The 19,253-nt window shown below is 47.0% G+C and overlaps 1 protein-coding gene across 13 annotated transcripts in view; it reads right to left on the reverse strand.

Annotated features, from left to right (window-relative positions):
* TMCC1 (transmembrane and coiled-coil domain family 1) overlaps positions 1-19,253 on the reverse strand; it is an 82,463-nt gene that overhangs the window by 5,013 nt on the left and 58,197 nt on the right. For 9 of the 13 annotated variants that reach the window (XM_057417710.1, XM_057417714.1, XM_057417715.1 and 6 more), the window contains one exon: positions 4,608-5,542. In XM_057417710.1, the coding sequence (XP_057273693.1) occupies positions 4,608-5,542 (935 nt within the window). Of the gene's footprint in view, positions 1-4,607; positions 5,543-5,814; positions 5,872-6,182; positions 6,240-14,203; positions 14,451-16,916; positions 16,953-19,253 lie in introns of those variants that run through there. The other 4 variants (XM_057417723.1, XM_057417717.1, XM_057417718.1 and 1 more) reach the window with 4 other exon arrangements.

A 19,253-nucleotide genomic window follows, 5' to 3' on the forward strand; every position in this document is an offset into this window, starting at 1 on the left:
ACCCAACTTAAAACAAACCAGCTTGCCAACCACCAAGAAGAAACCACAAGTAAACCCACTCTAAGTCGCAAAAGCAGCATCAATTATTTGAAATATATTCACTTTGTTAATAGATTACAAAAATCTCAAGGGGGTTTATTACACAAAAAGGGACTTCAGCATTTCTGAAAATATCATGATTATGCCTTTTAACCTCCTTCCTTCAGAAAGCAGCTGTTTCCAGGCAGCTTAAATCCTGTTCTCTAGCAAGAAACAATTGTATTTTCACAACTTCAAAACTACCTCAATCTACAGGAAACATAAGGAAACCCTGCAAATCTGTATAGGCAAGAGTTTAAGTACAGTGTTATCTGCAAGAGGCCTGGCTCCTGCCCTGTCTGCAGGACTACAAGCTCGCTCCTGAACCATGCTTCACCTCCCTGCTTGACCCCAGAGCTGCTGCAGTTTATACCCAAGAACCACTCTCCCTTTCAAAACTGGTGGTAGGGAGCTGCTGGAATTGGGTTATTTAGAAAACAAAACAGCACACCCCCTTCTCACACTTGATTTTGAAATTACTCTTTCTCCATTTACCTCCTTTTCACTCCTTGTCCCATTATCAGCAATTCAGAAAAAGTTTTCCTTGCTGTTTTCTACTGGTGCTCAAATTTGACAAGCTAAGAGGGGTTCATGTGACTTACAGAGCCCAAAGCCAGGGTTTTCCTGCTGAAGGATGGTTCACATTTAATTCAGAGGTATTACAAAAAGACCACTTGTCAAGAGAGTTAAGATTATACTCACACTTCCCTCTCTAACATGAGTGCCAGTCTATGCAACAGACTTTAACTTGTCTGTGAATACTGCACTGCCTTGAATGATGAATTCCACTTTACATCCAGTAAATTCCTCACTGGAGTCCAAGAATTATTTTTCCACTAGCTAAAATGTGATTTTTCTCCTCAAGTATTACTAGCCTCTAGATTGACATGCTCCTGCACCGAAACTTTGCTGCGTAAAAGCCTAGTGCCAACTGTCACGAGTACCTTGGAGAACATCAGAGGTGGGTGCTCGGCTGGAGTGTGGGATATGGAAACATTCTATTCAAAAAAGCCATGTCAGACTTCCACATGTTCTCTGAGGCTCACTGCTTGGGACCAGGGATCTTATCTGGGAAAGGCTAAACACAGTAATGGCCACCGCGTTTATTCTTTTTTAAGGGCTTTATGGCATTTTAAGGTAATAGCTGTAATATACATGACTAATACAGCATATGTAAGAGACAGACGAGATGGAAATGACATTTTATCTGCACTCAGTACGTATTCTGGTGAGTAAAGAAACTCACAGCTGGGTAAGCACCTGCCTGACCCAACACGCTGCCCTCACTGCCGGCCACGCTCCAGCATGGCCTCTTCAACCCCCTAGACTTCAGAGGATTGATTTGGTTTACGTGAGAACAGACTGAAGTCCAACAATTGGACTTCAGCAACAATCAGATAAATGACTGCACCAGCATCTAGCATTACGGCTGATGGATTTCTGTGGACAGGAACATGCGAGACCTAAATATCCTTTCCAAGGATACCAGGCTTGGGAAGAAACCCAAACCTTCAGGCTGGCCACGTTCCAACTACATGAGCTCATGATTTCACTGCGTACAAACAGGTTCCTGAAGGGACACACAAGATGAAAATACTCAGCAGGAACTTTATTTCAGTCTCAACAGCACAGAAAGTCCCTGCTCGTATCAGTAAACAACCGGCACCTTCCCACCGATGAGATAAGCAACAGGCAACCCAGCGCCTGCTCCTGGTGCACAAGAAACACAATGAGGGCCAAGGCACCGCCAGCATCTTCCTTCCTCTGTGACTCAGCCCGGCTGCAGTGCTCCGGGGCTGGCACATGCTGCCAGCAGGCAGGCAGGGCAGCACAGCCCCACACCGCAGCACCAGGGCGGCAGAACTGGAGTGACTGCACCAGCAAGTCCCTGCCTGGAGCCAGCTCACAAACCAGCAGCTATGCAGATTGATATGAAAGGTCTGGAAGCAGGGAGAGGGAAGAGATTGAGGCGGCCACGGAAAATGTGCAAAGTGAGCCATGGCTGATAAACAGAAATTGCACAAACACACAAGGAAAAAAGATCAGGACCTGCAAGAAAAAACATCTAAGAAAGAGGAAATGGACAAAGACCAGGTCAGAAAATGTCATGGCACCTGCTTTGCTCCAGCTTCCAGGTACAACACACTCAGTGTTGCCCTATGAGTAAAGGCTTCTCCAAAATACTTCTTTTAAGCTCTAACTGAACTCAGTGCTTGTTTTTGAAAGCTTCCCAGAAGTAGAGCAAATTTACAACCGGCTTTTAAAGCCAGTTAAGATTAATTTGAATCCTCAGCTCCAAACCACAACCTTCATTCCCATCTTCTCATTTTTTTCTGAAGAGAGCTGGGGAACAGAGGGGTTCCTGCTCAGAGAAACAGGAGCCAGCCACCTCCACCAAGGCAGAATCCCCCTCTGCCCTCAGGCATATCAGCTAACCTTCCAGGTCTCAGGGTGATGTTGGCTTTAATCTTAAGTGATGGTTTAAAGTACAGAAGGTATCAAACCAGAATCTAGATTTGTACAATAAGGTGTTAATCTCACTGTGATTAACCCATGAGCTCCTCAGATCATGCAGTTACCTGCTCTCCTCTGAGTTTGCAGGGACAAGGGCACTTCATGTGCCCTTAACTGGTCCTCTTTAAAGGTCATACCTTTAATTAATTCACAGCAACATTCCGAATGGCAGGTCTAAATTACTATCTTTTTAAACATTTATAAACCAAATACAGATTCTCCTGGAAGCTTTTCACACCAAGCTGTCTTGGTGAGTGGTTAGGCTCTAGGCTCACCTCAGTAAAGGTTAACAGCACACAACAGATAAGGCTTCATACTGCACAAGCATGAGGACCTACATGAACCCTGCTATGTGGTGCCAGGGAATAACTAACCAGTTTAGCCGACAACATACATCAGTCCCCAAGGTCTTCTATTATACTTTCAGACCACTCCTTCAGCTGAACAGTGCTTGCACATAGTGTTCCACCATGAATGCCTGCTGCTGTATGTGGGAAACAACAACCTACACACAACAGACAACAGGACCCTCTGCTGGGGAACAGAAGATCAAACTCCGCACAACACTGTTATGTGACCTGGTGACAATGAAGCACTAGGAACCAAAGTTGCTGTGCTGGGCGCCGCTCTCAGCCAAATCGCTGATTGCTGCAAAGCAGGATTAGGAAGTGGTGTTGGGCTGGCTTTGTCTATCCAAGCTTTGCAAAGCACACAGAAAGCTTGCTGTCTCTACAAGATCCTATCAGGCTAAGCCTTTCCAAATGTTTTTCCAGTGATCTGGCATCAGTTTGTCTAAAGAGCTGCAGGGCAGCTTCATGTCGTGCTGTGCAAACCAATGCAGCAAGTGGCACACAGTACCTGTCCCCACACCCAGCAGCTTTGCTGGGCCTCACAGGTTGTGCTTCACAGCCTGGCCAAAGTGACAAAGGCCGTAAGCAACCTATTACAAAAGCCTGCTGTCCTCCATCAGAATGACGACTTGGGCCCCTTGCAGTTGTCTGAAGTTTAAGAAGTGCAGCTTAAGAATCCCACTGATTTAGACTGCAGTGTCCTGAATGGCTACAGAAGGGTAACTCTTCCCTCTGGAGCCTGGGGACAAGCCCTTGCTCCCAGTGTGTGACGGGGAGGATGCAAGACATGTACAGCACAGGGCAGCCTGCTGAAAGCTCTCTCCCACCCAACAAGGAAGGGAAAGGGAAAGTGCTCCCTGGAACCTCTCCATGGGTTGCCTTCCTTGGCAGAAAGGTGGGGGTAGCCTGGAGGTGGTAGGAGGAACTGGCTGCCACACCACACTCTTCCTTCACCTCTCCTCTGTGACCTGATCAGGGACAGCAGTACCGCAGCAACTCCCCAGCCCTTCCATTCCTTTCAGCAAGGGGAAGGCTGACAGAAACACAGATTACCCACTTCCAGAGCCAAGTGACCTCCAGGACAAGAGCACTGCCAATATTTGCATTTAATTTTGCTCAATTTCATTGAACCCTGCCTCTATGGGGCTGAGTGCAGGAGGGAAGAGGATAATCTAGTTTCGGCAAGACCATGTCTTTTTTTGAGAACCCTAAGAAAGCTGGATCTTTCTTTCTCTGGTAGTTACGGATCTGAGCATTGGAGGAGGCAGGTCAGGATACTGCCCACCATAGTTCCCTGCCTCTCGCCTTGACCCAAAGCTTTGCAGGGTTTTTGCAGGGAAATGCTCTGTCTGGACAACAGTAACGGCATCAATATACTCCTGGCCTTTTGGGACACTGTTCTAAACCTCTTTTGTTTACCTTTGTATCTTGAAAACACTACAAAGTAACCTTTCTTCCTCGCTATTTCTTTCTTACACAGAAAGGGAGATGAGCAGCAAGACAACAATATTTACAAAAGACAAAGCTGGAAGAGCAAAATCCTAAGACCACAGAGCTTCCCATCTGAATCAGGCTGCTGGGAACAGCCCACTGAGTAGTCCTGTCCAGGACTGGTGCCCTGCAACTTGCAGTATTTAATTCAAAACACAGTACCAAAACACCTACCTGTACCGCTCCTCCTGCAGTGTCTGCATTATTAGCGAGTAGTCCCTCTGATAGCGAACCTTAAGGTCCTCAAATGATTCTTCCAGTCTTGCCTGTGTCTCTCGAATTTCTTGAATCTCATGCAGTATTGCATCAAACCCTGAGCTCTGCATATCCAGAGTGTTTGTTTTGAAGCTAGAAGCTCCCACAGGGCCCCCTGTTGTGCTGTTGGCTCCCACGGAACCCGATGTGGCACTGGAGCAATCCTCCTCACTGCCATATTTTGGGCTTGACTGAAAGTTCTGAATAACACCTAAAGCCTTGCCTCCTGTCCCATCTTCCTGGCCTTCTTCTAAGGAGTCTTTCAGATTAGCAATGTTGTCTGCACTCCCAAACTTGTTCCTTATGAGGGAGGCAATCTCCCGAGGTTTGGAAACCACAGCTCCTGCTGCTGAATGGGTGGCTTGGGAAAAACTGGAAAGCCCACCTTTCACGCTATCTACTACTCCCTCGCTGAAGCCAGTGACTTTTGCTCCAACATCTTTCAAACCCTGATGCATATCCCTGAAGACATCCTTCGGCTGCCGAGGGATCCCATTCTGCTCAATCTCTCGCAGCTTTCGATGGTAATGTTCTAGTTTCTTCTGCAGCTGCAAGATAGTCTGGGCTGACTTTTGATTTTTCTTCTCAAACACCTGCTTAATGCGGGCGCTTTGCTGCTTGTCTGCGTTATTGGCCAGTTTCAGGTACTCTGCCACATTGTCATCACGGGCTGTTTGTTCAATTTTGATCTGCTCGGTCAACTTCAGTATCTTCTGCTGCAGGTGTGTAATAGCCACTTTTGTACGCTGAGGATCTGGGGTCCCATCAACAGAGTCTGCGTTGATGCTTCCATCAGTGCTCGAGGCCACGGCACTGGAGGTCTGTGCTAAGCTGCTCACGTCCAACCGCTCAATCTAGGTGAGGAGAGAGAGACATGTAAGTGCTAATCACCAGCTTCACTAATATAAACCCCTTCCTTCTTTGTTCTAACACACTTGACAAGCAGATGTAATTCTGCAGAAATGCATCCTTTTTCAGCTGCCCAGGGCATGGTACCAACCGAGCTTCATGTGCTTTACAGACATCCAGTAAAAGCTGAGAAAAAAAGCAAAACCTCTTGTACTTAAGGCAGCTTAATGGCCTCAAACCACCAAAAACTCAACACAGATAAAGACACGGCACCCACGTTTGGCAGGCTGCGTTGTCTGAAGCGTTGGTGCGAGGCCATCAGCTCTGTCAGATGGTGAGTAAAGACAGAGAAGGTAACTGTGGAAGAGCAAAACCCACACACATCAGTGTATGGCAAACCCCGGTTATTACCGGGGCTTTACCTACTGCACGAAAGCAACGTGAAACCAGAGGGTCTGCAACGGCCAGAGCTTAAAGCAGAGACAGAGCCCCCCCGGAGCCTGCGAGCAGGGGCCTCGGCAGGTGGCACTTGCCAGGGCACAAACCCCGCTGTTCCCTCCCAAGTTAAGCGCTGTTCCAGCCCGCAAGAACCGCGCACGTTGACCGAGCCCCGACGTCTCCCCGCCCCGCTAACGGTACCGGTACCTTGTTGTTGCGGCGGAGCAGCAGCGCACGCTCCCAGTGCATGGCTCCCGCCCCGCGCCCGCATGGCTGCGCCACCACACCTGAGCCCGGCCCCAACCGAAAAGGAGCCGCGCCCTCCGCTGAGCACCACGGCCCCGCCCCCGAGAAGGGCGCCCCGTGCCGGGTGGGAGGCCTCGCCCCTCCCCTGCCCGGCAACCCCGGCCCGGGCAGACGCGGACGCAGAACCCAGCGGCCGCCAGCCCCACCCCGCGGCGGCCCGGAGCCGGCGTCCGGAGGGAAATCTGCTCCCGGTGAATTCAGACCAAACGCACGTTCCGGCCGCGGCAAACGGCCCTGGGACCCGTGGGACGAACCCGCTGTGATTCGCACCCCACACGCCCAGCAAACAAGCGGTAATGGTGCGTGCTTCTGCTCCCCCTGGACACAGCAGCTCCTCTTAAACACGGGGTAGCGCCCCGGATTATTCTATTCACACAACTACCAGCTAACTCACAGCTCACTCCCCAAATGTAGAACTCATTCCCATATTTCTCTTGTCAATATATACTGCACAAAACAAAAATGCTACTGGAATTAACTGCACCCTCTCCCTGTTCCCAACAGTCTCCATCTAAAGCAACAGCCACGAGGCCCCGCAGCAGCTGGCAGCACTGAGCAGGTCAGCAAGGCCCCTTCCCAGCAGCAAGGTTCTCCAACTGATGCATTTTTTAGAGGACTTCACTTGCTGGAAACCACAGAGTATCAGCCATCAGTCTGCAGTGACTGCAGAAATATCAGCTGCTCTCTGAAGCAGGTTTAGCTGTAGAAACCCCAGCTCTCTGGATTAATGGAAAACTAGTGCTGAGAATTCACATTAATCAGTGGGACCAGCTATATGCACGGCATTAGCACTGCACAGAGGACATGCTGTCTCTGGGATCTAGGCACAAGTATATTTCAAAGCAGTACACACTCAGTAAGACACTCCTCCTTGGGATCTGTAATTTCATTAAGATTTTCCCAGGACTGTCACTGATCCGATCTCTTTGTATCGCCTAGAAGGAAGCACAGACCCTGGGTGCACAGGGCATATACAGTGTCAACCCGTACATCACTGCTAGCTTGTGCTCCTCAGGCCCTCCACGCGCAATAGTGCACAGGCCCATTTGCTGCTTCGCCAGCCTGCCCTAATCCGTATGGCCGTGCGTAGGCTTTTTCCATTCAGCACATTGATACAATCTCATTACTCCTCTTAATTGCCTTACAAAACAAGCTGCCTTCTCAGAAAGACCCTATCAATCCCTCTGTAACAACCTGTGCCTGCTCCAGAGGAAGGAAATCTTAGTATTAAACAGCAGATGGAAAGAAGAAAGACCCACAAATGTGATGCAAATTTTTCAGAAATAAATTTGAAATATTCCCCCCCCCCCCCCCCCCCCCCCAGTATTTGCCCTGGGCACTGATATGGGTGAGCAAGAGTGGGACTGACCAGTGCCACAGACCAAACATTTCTGCAGATCATGTTGGGCTGTCAGCTCTGCCACAGCACAGATCTTGCTCCGAGATGAAAGCCGCACATTTCAGTGCTGTAGAACTAATGGGACTTGAACATCACTTTGCAATAAAGAGTTTCTATCAGCATAACCTACTCCCGGTTGGGTGTGATTAGCATGTGTGTACAAGTACTGTATGCTGCACTAATAGAACACTCTTCCTCTCAGACACGTCTTTCTGAGGAAAACTTTGTACAGACTTTCTCTTCCCCCCTTTTAAAGTCAATTGACTTCAGCGCATCTCCTCAGGTCATCTTCCCATGCCTGTGACAGAAACCAGAACAGCCATAGCAGAAGAAACCATGTTGGGATAATTACTTTAATTACCAGCTGTGTGGATATTATCCTGGAATAGCAAGACAGGTTTTTTCCAATTAAAAAGCAAAGGGCTGGACAAAGTGCTGCTCTGGAACAGAACTGAGACAATTTAAGTACTTTCTCTGTATTGACAAGGCTTTAGAAAGGGAAGACTCAGCACAAACTGGGTCCCTGGGAAACGCTGGTGACATATTATTGATTTAAGATGACTGGCAATCTGTCCTGAAAAGATGCTGGTAAATTAAATACTGTAATGCTCAATGTTTGTCTAAAAATATGGATTACAATTCAATTAGTCAATCTCACTTGCAGTACAGTTTTCCAGCACATTGACTCAGCCCAGCTGGAGTGGACCAGCCTGACCTGCCAGGAGGGACACTGAAAGCTGCCCAGTGAGCCAAGTGGCATCGTGTGAGGCCCTTATGCTTCTTCCCCCTCAAGATCTTACCAAGCTACCAGAATTTCAACTGTGTCAGGGCTTCCCTCCTGCAAAAGGTTTTTGATGTCTCTATTCTGCAATACATCTGCAACCCAAAAAGAACCCAGGATCTGCCTTTTGGCTTTGCTGAAGATTAAATGCAACAGTTCCTTTAAGGGTGTTTCACCCTTCTTTGAAAACTACTTCAGCAAAGGCGCATACCACAGGGCCAGTCGCCAACAGGATGGATTGGTTTTTAAACAAGCAGGGCAGCTGGCTTGGGCAAACAGCAGAACTTGAAGCAAGCCTACTGGAAGGAGACGTCTCAGCTCCTGCCTCTCTTCCCTTATGTGGAGCTTTAAAAATGTGACTGAAAAGCATTGTGTTACTTGGAATAAAAAATATCTAGGGCAAGGTGAGAGAAGGGAGCCAGGAATGACAACCATGAGAGCAGCCCCGGGAGGGAGCTCACGCCGCGCAAGCTGCCTGGATGAACCACGCTTCCCAGTGAGCGGCAGCCAGCACTAATCACAAAGGAACTCAGAAGCTGTGCTGTTTCCTTTTCCCACTGCTGAAGGCAGGACAGTGATGCAAGCAGAAAAATCTGGGAGACTCATTAGAAAGTCCTAAGTTTGGAGCACCATCGCCAGCAGCCTCGCTGGTGGGACAGTGAGATGCAGGGGCATGGGCAGGCGTGTGAGCCAGCATTGTTACACAACAGTCCATTCTTTGGTAACATCTCTAAGTAACACCTTCTGGGGAATAAAAATTAGAGGGGAGGAAAATAAAATAGAGCATCCTTTGCATCTGACCACGTCTGCGGTTACTGCATCCACCTTGCACCTTCGCTCAGGAAGTGCCCAGTGCACATACATGCTCCTGCGCTATGTGAAATCTCCCCTGGCTTTCCTGCCAAGAATACAGAAGAAAAACAAAGAACAGGCACAGTGCAATTCCTCATGACACACCATGCAGTTACCCTGCAACACTTCACTGGCCTACTGAATCTCCAGAAACTATAGCAGCTTTGCGTTTTAACAGGCTTCCATCTACTTACCCACAGAAACTGCTGATCATCACTGCTAGCAACTGCTTTGAGCTGTCCCTATTACACTCCCAAATCCAAAAGAAAATGTGAACTGGCTAAGGAAAGCTCACAGACAGATGGGCAGCTCAAGGAGGTCTTGCTGTGTATTTTTCATAGTAGGGCTCACTGGTTAGATTGTAACTGGGGTTTCTAAAAGAGGTAAACAGCCTTTGCCTGCTGGCAATTAACCCTTAAAATGGTGGGAAGATCATCCTGGTTATGGAAAAAAAAGCACTTTGAGAAAACAAAAATGAAAAATGACCCTGAAAAAAAGACAAGGAAAAATTCCAATATAATCTCTTTGCCTGCCCTGGATAGCAGCTATTGCTGGTAAGAACAGAAGGAAATGGCTTTATACCTTACTCATGGTAGTTAAATGATCATGAGTGATGATCACTATGACACGTGTGCTCCTGCACACCACCCAGAGCCAGGTGTGTGCTCCCACATGGCCTCGCTTTGCACAGAAAGGAGGAACTGGCAGGCACCTGACAAAGGGCAATGGAGCTCTGGAGACCTGAGGGCTGTTTAGCATTCCCTGTCTTTGGTGGGGGTGCCAAGGGAACCACCCCGCAACAAGGAACTCAGTGACGTTTCTGTTCTTAGTAAGTTCCCAAACATGGTGCATTGAGAGGCTGCACATACCCGTGGGACTGCAGGAACACTGCGGGAAGGAAAAGTGACCTGGGACTGATTCAGCTGGCACCAGTGCCCAAAGAAACACACAGAGAGCCACGGCTGAGGCACACGTACAAACCCTCACCCACAACTTGGTATCTGGTAAAGCCAGCTGCAGTGTGACTCTCCCCTGGCCTTGTCACCTAGCTCGATACGGAGATGGGAGGGACTCCTCATTAGGAACTGTAGTGATAGGACAAGGGGTAATGGGTTAAAACTTAAACAGGGGAAGTTTAGATTGGATATAAGGAAGAAGTTCTTTACTGTAAGGGTGGTGAGGCACTGCTATGGGTTGCCCAGGGAAGTTGTGAATGCTCCATCCCTGGCAGCGTTCAAGGCCAGGCTGGACAGAGCCTTGGGTGACATGGTTTAGTGTCAGGTGTCCCTGCCCATGGCAGGGGGGTTGGAACTGGATGATCTTAAGGTCTTTTCCAACCTTAACTATTCTACATGACTTAATCTGCTGTTTCAAGTGTCAGAAACAAAGTTCAGCCATAAAGCAACCAAACTCCTATCTCTCAGTAGCAGAAATCCCCAAAGGAGACCAATATCTCAACGTCAGCACTCACTGGGGGTGGGGGAACAGTAAAAGACACCGTTGCCACGTGACACTGTACTTGCTGTAACAGAAAGAATTGCACACAGCATCCATCACAGCCAACATAACCTATTCCGCAGTGAAGCCTCTTTCAGTGCAGTACTAGGGCTGGTCAGGCCATTCCCTGCAGCATCATGAGGGCTCGGAGAGCTCCACACATTCCCCTTGTGTGAATCAACCTGCCTGGGGCACTGTGCGAATGCTCTCACTAACTGGTTAAGAGGTAACTGAAGTTAACTTACACCTTTCCCACCTGCAATTCATACACACACATCCCTGTCTACAGTGTGCTGAGGCGAAGAGCATCACTCAAGCTGTGTCCCTGGATGGACGGCGACATGCAGGACCAGGCACCAGCTCTGCCTGCAAGTGTTTATTTACACCCCAGAGACAGAAGGGGACTGGCACAGCACAGTGTACCAGCTCCCTGAAGATCATGTCTATGGCCCCTTCGATTGTTTTTAAAATTCCAACTGCTGCTCGAGACCGTACCTTCTTCACCTTAAACTTCTGAAACCTTGAGAAAAGGTACTTCTGAATGCAGAAGAGTCAGCAAGGCTTGGTGCTGCGATTCAGTAATGCTTTTGCAAAGGTACACACCAGTCAGGAAGAAAACCAGCAGTGCTGGGTGAATAAATGGGGCAGTAACATTGACATTACGGGTAAGTAAGTCATTATGGGTAAGCAAGTCCAAGGGAACAAGTACACAATCTGAATGGAAAAACAGGGAAGAACTGAATTATACACAAGGGCTTGTAGGAACTTGACTTTTGAGGTGAAAAAGGATGACACTGCAAAAGATGTGGCCAAAACAACATTCATGGATGTTTATTCTAGCAGCTGCAGATTTTAAATCGAGGGGCTGCCAATCAGGCCAGAAGTTACAATAATAAGGATAGGAAATGAGGTAAAGCTGAACAAAATTAAGTATAGGAACTGGGAGGAGAGGGTGGAATTGGAAACAAGTTTATACAAGGTTTTATCAGAAAGTAACTATGTCAAATGTCAGGGGCTTTTGCCTTTTTTTTTAAACTGGTTGTTTTCCCCAGCATGTCTGAATCACATCTCCTTACCTTAGAGAAAAAATTAATCACTAACACTTCCCAGAAGGTAGTTTGCTGGGTTTTTTTTATGCTTCCAGCCGCTATCTGATAAATACAGATTATTATTGCACCTTACACACTCATTTGTAAAGAACAGAGCCTAATTTTCAGACTGCAAGTTAAATTTGACTTGCAAAGGAACGGAGCAAACTGGGTCTGGAGTCTGGGAGAACAGATGTCTGCGTGATCACTGTACAGAACATCTTCACGGCAGAGCAAGGATTGCTGCCCCTTTTTCAGGGGAGGTTTCTCTACTGAATATGCAAGTCATCCCCAAATATTTAGTCCAAAGGACTCCTATACCTGAGCACAGCAACTGCACTTCGACATTTACTTCTCTTTATTTATTTTTAGCTGAAGGTACAACACACAGCCTGCCTGTAACCAAAATTCATCCTGGAAGCAGTTCATCCAGTCAACAGTTTATACATAAGATGTAAGTATTTCAAACCAGCAGATTCATTTTTCCTGTGAACACAGGTTGTCATTCCTGTATAGCCTTTCTTGACATATTGTTCTCTTATTTAAAGCCCTTCTACTGTAACATACACATAGCACACCAGCTAACATGCTGCTTCCCAGAAAGTTACACAACAGAACAGGCTTTAGAGGTTCCTTTCCTGTTCAAAGGTAGCATGTGGTTTAGCTTTCAGTGCTGTAGATGCTCCAACATTAGCAGCAGATAAATCTGTAAGATTGCTCTAAGTGGCAAATGAAGCTTGTCAAGGGCAAGGAGAGGCAATGTAGGCAAAGGGCAGTCCTACAGCACAAGAACATGCACACTCCCAGGGCTGCAGACATGCAGCTTTCAGAAACCTAAGAAGAAAACACTAAGCAATGAGGCATCAGAGGGAAGGATGTGTTCAAGGAATGCCAAGCACCTGGCAAAGCAAGGCCACAGGGCACTTGTCCAGAAATCCACAGAATTAACCAAATACTGAAATCACGATGTTGCTTTCAGTACTCTTGTAAAAAACAAGAAGCCTCATCCAGAGCTCCATCTAGAAACAAACCCTACTGCAGCAGCATCTCCACACCACAGGGTGAAAAGTTGCTCAGGTCCATATCTGGTCTGGAGAGCACAGAACAGGGTGTCCTGCGCTCAGTGCCTCCCTCCCCAGCTCTCAAGAGGTGATGTATTAGCCTGATGTTACACATGCTGAGATGCCAATATACAGATCCATCAGCCTGGAATGTGGAATGTCAACAAAGCCTCTGCTCTGGGGGCCCTACCCCAGCGCCCTGCACTGCTTCAACTCTGCATTTCCAACAGAGCCATTCCCAAAAGCTACCTATGTGTCACTTTTGTTGTGAAGACCAATAAATGCAGTGAGAAAAAGTACATGTCCCAGCATGGGAGACCTGGATCTTCCCAAAGGAAAATAAGGAGTCTATTAAATAAATGTGTTTAGACACACATGCTTCAAACACAACATTAACAGAATGCAACTTCTCAGCCACATTTCCTGCAGATGATAAAAAAACCCCAGGCAAACATTCATCTAAAGCAAAGGCAAATGGCAAAAAGAAGTCTGGATCCTGTATTTCTTGCTTCTTCAAACACCAGAGCCACAATGCACTGGACAGCTAACTGCAGCAGCTCGCAGAGAAGTATCTTCTGTTTTGCATTGGAGAGCAGAGTGTCAAAGCCCTTACTGTCTCTCTTCAATATTTAACAAATGTGGGGGGAAAATACAGCTTACTGTTAATTCAGGCTGTGAAAGGGCAATGCCAAGCTACACAGCTAAAGCAAAGCAAAGTACTTATTCATTTCTGAAGGTCACTGACTCCACGGGAAGCAGTACGCACTTACTCTATTTTTACCTGGAGGAAAAATATGATTCTGCAGTTTGTTTACTACTTCCCGAAAATACATTTTGCACAGCTAAAGCAGCAAACCAAGAAGTCACATTTGAAAAGCCACCGATCCAAACACCTCCGAGATGGGGCTGTGATTCCTAGCCCCTTCTTCCATCATTCATTATATCACACAAGCCAAATCCCGAAACAACCAAAACAGAAAGCCCCAATAAGCAGCACCACGTTAGATCTTGCTTATAGATTGCAACACTCACTCAGGCAGGAGCTGTTTTCAGACTTCCCAGGTTCCGAAACGAAGAAAAGGTATGTAAAAAACCCACCACAGAGACTCCACAGCAGTGCCTGGAGGGAAAAACAGCATTTCCATGGCTGATGCCACAGAAGGTCAACTTCTACTGGGGATTTAAATAAAACAGCCCAATAAGACAACTAATGCTGTTCCAGTGGTGCTCCCCCATCTTCTCACCTTTGCGGGCTCACACAAGTCCCTCTCGCAGCACAGGCAGGCACAGCAGCACCACATAAGCATCACCCCGGTGCCTGGTGCTGCTTGAGCTGCCAGCCTGGCCCCATCCGCCACCGGCCCCAGCGGGCTCCGGGCCCTTGCTGAGCCACCACGGTGGCTCTGCCCAGCCCAGCATCGTGTGCAGGGCTCCGGTGCTGCTGGAGCACACCCACAGCCAGCCCGCGCCCGCTCCCTCAGCTGCCAGCATCTCCTTCAGAGGCACAGAAGGGCCAGGGCTGACAGATTTAAAGCTACAGGGCTTTGGCTTCCCACCCGTGTTCAACGCATGGCACTATTTATAAAAGTGTGCCTTTGAGCCAAAAAGACTGCACAGGGAACAGACAGCCCCATCGGGAGCAAACTGACTGCATCAAGGCCACACACACATTCCTCAGCATACACGAAACAACGACCTGGTGGCAAGATTCAAGCAGAATGAAAAATGGAGATTCAAAGAGGCCCAGCAGGAGAGAAGTCCACCCACAAATAGAGGTATGCCCTATTTATAGCACCGCTGAAACACTGCTATTTGATAATGGCGAAATCAAACTTCAGAAAATTAATGCGATCTCCTGAAAGGCTGAAACTCTAATTAGGAAGTAATTGTCACAGAAGGACTCAAGTACAGAGCCAGCGGCAGCATTTTAACCACAGCTGTCACTGATGCACGAAGAACTCTCACTGCCTCTTAACCAATGCCCTCGACCTCCCCGTCAAAGGAAAGGTGTTGTACCGTCTTATTTAGAAGATGTAAAGCAAAGGTTCCTCACCCTGTTTGCGACAGCTCTGACCCACAGCACCTTATGCCATCAAACCCTAACCCTTCAGACACGTCTTTAAAAAGCGACCCTCACCTCATGGCTGCTTCTCCCCTTGCTTTTTCCCTGTCTCACTGATAGTTCCTGTTTGCAGCAAATATCATTACTCACCTAGGACAGAGGCAGACGATCACAAAGTCAAGATCGAAGTTTGACGTCTTCAGAACCATTAACTCAGAGTGTGCAAGGTGCTCCCAAGGCTAAATACCAGGAACTGCCAAATCCACAGACTGGAAGTGGCCATTCAGAGGCCTCCTGCGGTGTTAGCCATGCAGCCTGGCTGCAGCCAGCAGGATTCAAGGACGTATCTCTCCTTTTTGCCTATCTGTTTGAGCCAGATGGGCTCAAATATCTGTCAGAGGCTCTATCAGACATTGCAGTGCTTGGCTTTGGTAAGGTTGGGTTGTTTTGGTTTGATTTTTTTTTTTAGATCATTTTCTTAACTCACAGTAATGCACAGGCAACGTGAAGAGCCTGTGCACTGAAATGTTAATTCAGAAAATATACATAATGCGAGAAAACCCCTTATGGACTCAAAGCATGGGCAATGTGGAAGAAAAGATTCCTAAGAGCAAAATTCAGTTGTCATTAGAAAACAAAAAAAGAGAGAAAAGGAGGAATTAAAACCTGAAAATGTGTTCTGTAGGAGCCATAGATAGAGGAAAAAAAGCTAAAAACCCCATTGCCTTAAATTAACCTAGTATGTTAGAAGGCATTTCTGGAAAAGCATTATAATAAAGTATATTGTAAGGGGCATTTAGAATAGGAATTGAGAATGAAAATACTACATAGAACAAGCAGCAACGTCTGACAAGCCATCTCGGTAGGGACATATTAAAGGATACATCCACAAAAGCATTTTTGTGGGCATTTCTGCAGTGCTAGAGAATAGGATACAAAGGGCAAAGGATGAAGGAACAGGAAAAAAGGAGGGTAGCAATCAAACCAGCATGTGGTGCAATCCCGCAACTGGGTTGCATGCAGCCACCAAAGCGGAACGTACTGCACTGCTCCAGTACAGATCTGGGTTCTGCACTGGAGTTCACGGATGTTTTGCTCAGCATGAACATGCAGCAACAAGAACCAGCAGAGCTGTGTTCCCTGACACCCTGTACAACGTCAGCTGCTCAGAGCCATTCCCTGTTCAGCAGGTCTGTGGCTAGGGAGAGATCCCAGGACACACAGCGGCAGTAACTGAGCAGAAACGTGCACAGAACAGGAATGGAAATGAAAACTACACAACTGACCATATCACCATATATTTGATACTTCAATGCAGTGCCATGAAAATGAATGCAAGACCTAGAAATCACAGCAAATCTAATTCAACTGAGATTTTCATTAAAAATTCTCTGTGGCGATTCTCAGGGTTAAATGGTAAGAGGATTTCTAAAAAAGTTACTACCTCATGGGTATATTAGATATTGGGATTCTTTGGTCATGGAGCACTTCTCTAGCAAGAGGCAGACAACATTCAGCCTAGTGGAGCTATGGTAAAGAAGGCTTTTGAAAAGGAATGTTGATATTCCTCACTGACCAAGGCCAGGCGAGTATACTGCGAAACCATGAGATTTCTATTGATGATAGCAGATCCAACCTAAAAGAGGTGCGAGGGAAGGGAGGTGAAATTTCTGTTGCAGAAAAGAACATCATTAGCCACCTTTGGGAAGCAGTTTATGTTGGGTTCAACCCAGCTTGACTCACAGGAATTTCACTACTATTCAGATAGATCATTTCACTGTATAAAGCAACAAACAGATCTATGAAAATACATGAAAATATGCTCATTAGTCTCCTTCATATAATCATAGAGTCTTCATGAGATTTACAGAGCAATAAAACCAAAACCAACCTACCAGGCTGAGTACTACCTCCATCAAGAGAAACCAGTCTCACCCCTCAGCGAAGAGGAATGCGCGTTTTCTTCAGTGCGTTCTGTTACCTCCCTCAAGGGCAGCAACAGCATGCTGATGCTTGGTGCTGCTACAAGCAGGCTTCTATACCCAGGAAGCAATAGAAACATCCTAAAAATGAGCACTGACAGTTACTCCTCTGTGAAAAGAGAACTCAAACAACTCTGGCAGGTCACCACTGCAGTGGTCCGGTGGAGCTGGCCTTGCGCAGGAGACAGTGGCCGCTGCAGCAGGACCACATGATGGGACCAATCCTCAGTTGTGGGGGACAACGACAGTTCCTGGTGTCCAGCCGAGAGCAGAAAAAGCCTCATAAACCAAGAGAGCTCCAAGAAGGGCACTGAGCACCCTAGCGCACCTGCAGGCCCCACCACAATGCAGTGACCATCACCCGTCTGCATTCTACAGCATTTCTGTCCTGAAGTTACTTGGTAAAGCTGGAGAGAGAAGGGGTGGTGGAGGAAGCAAATGAGCTCTAATGCAGCTTAAAAACTTATGGAGATTAGATGCTCACATGACCACTGTAACATGATGAGAACTCTTTCTAAAACCCCTTAAAACCAAAACATTTTGGGAAAAAATACAACAGGGGCTAGATCCAGACATTTGGGGAAACAGGAATGCTGCCAAGTATTAAGGAATGTGAAATAAGAAGCCAGAGAGTGAGAAACTGGTGGAAGAGTCAAGAACTGAGTTGTGATGCTGCCTTCACTGTGCTGTTCCCCAAAGTGGTGCTTGGGCTGTAGAGAAAAGGTGACCTCAGACGTGTCACACTGCACATCTTAGTCTCTTCTGCATCAAGCACTGACACAACCAATCACAGATGTCAGACCAGGCTGGAGGGTCCTCACCAGTGATGGGCTCCTTCAGCTCCCTATACAGGGACAAATGCAGGGCAAACTCACTCAAGCAAAACTGCATGTGTAAGACAAGTCTTACTGAAAATGGAGTTAGACCAAGGCAAGCTCATGACTTCCAGGTACACAAGGGTTTCTGCAATACACCTTCTGTCTCTTTACACATCTGGAAATGTTTCACACTTCCAAGTGTAGTTATAAAGAAGGACAACTTTAAGTTAGTTACATCAGGAAAAAATTTCTACCCGACTGTCCTCAAAGGAGGCCCATAGTAGGCATACAGCTCACAAATCCCCCATGTTAATGATAAAAAGCCATCTGAGGAACCTGCTTCTGTCACTGTGTCACTCTCAATAGCTTCAACACTAATACTTCAAATATAGAATCTGTTAAGCACTGATCAGACATTTACATATGATGTTGCAGCTTCAGTCCTCCCACCTAAGGAAAGCGGAATGCAGAGCTGCACAGGGTAAAGGAGCCAATGCAGCTGAAGGTGGAAAGCTGGCCACGAGAGGAAGCACAGCCCATGGGGAAATGCCACACACAACTGCCCCATGCACAGCGAGTTCCAGTGTATGCACTAGTGACCAGACAGGCAGGGTTGGAAGGAGATGAGCAAACAGAAAGCAGGGTTGCATGTACATGTGTATACAGGCAGAGTAACGAAGGAATGGAAGTGTGCACACAGGCAGCGTTCAAGACCAAGCTGGGCAGAGCCTTGGAACAACCTGGTCTACTGTGGAGTCCCTGCACATGGCAGGGGGGCTGGAATTGGATGATCTTAATGTCCTTTCCAACCCAAACTGTTCCATGATTCTATGAAGGAGGAAGAGGAGAAGGAGGTATATATATATGAGGAGAAGGAAAGAAGGGGAGAAGCAAAGGAACAATTGTTTATTTAAACCTTAAGAGAGGAGGACTTGCCTGGCAGCCAACACTTTTTAAATAAGTATTCTATCCAGCTATTGCATGGATATGTATTTAGCTTTTTGTTTTCGTAACACTCAATACTCACAGCAGTGACAGCTTTTTAACTTCAGTCAATTCCTTCATCATGTGCTTTTTGTGCCTGACTATACCTGTGGTTGTACATTATAAATACTTTTGCATAACCAAACTAAATGTAATATGAATATCTCTCAGAATACACGTGGACTGTACAGTGCATACATTACTATTACCCACTTGGCAACTGTAAAATAGCAACATCATTACAAAAGCTGTCATAATTTTCAAATTAGTAATCTATATTATCTAGTGGGTTTTCTGCCAGTTCAGCTACAGAGCTATGCGTCAGCAGCTAAACATGGAGCCCACGGACTAAAACCACCAGAGTTCAGCTGGGACTGCATGCTCAACAGCAGTCAACTCATTCTGGGGACTTCAGAAAGAAAACATTCTTCCTAAAGCCCAAAGAATT

The sequence above is a fragment of the Pezoporus wallicus genome, unplaced genomic scaffold (assembly GCF_028554395.1).
Source record: "Pezoporus wallicus isolate ANWC-B61680 ecotype Strahan unplaced genomic scaffold, APGP_CSIRO_Pwel_v1 contig_8542, whole genome shotgun sequence".
In the NCBI taxonomy this organism is placed as follows: Eukaryota; Metazoa; Chordata; class Aves; order Psittaciformes; family Psittacidae; genus Pezoporus; species Pezoporus wallicus.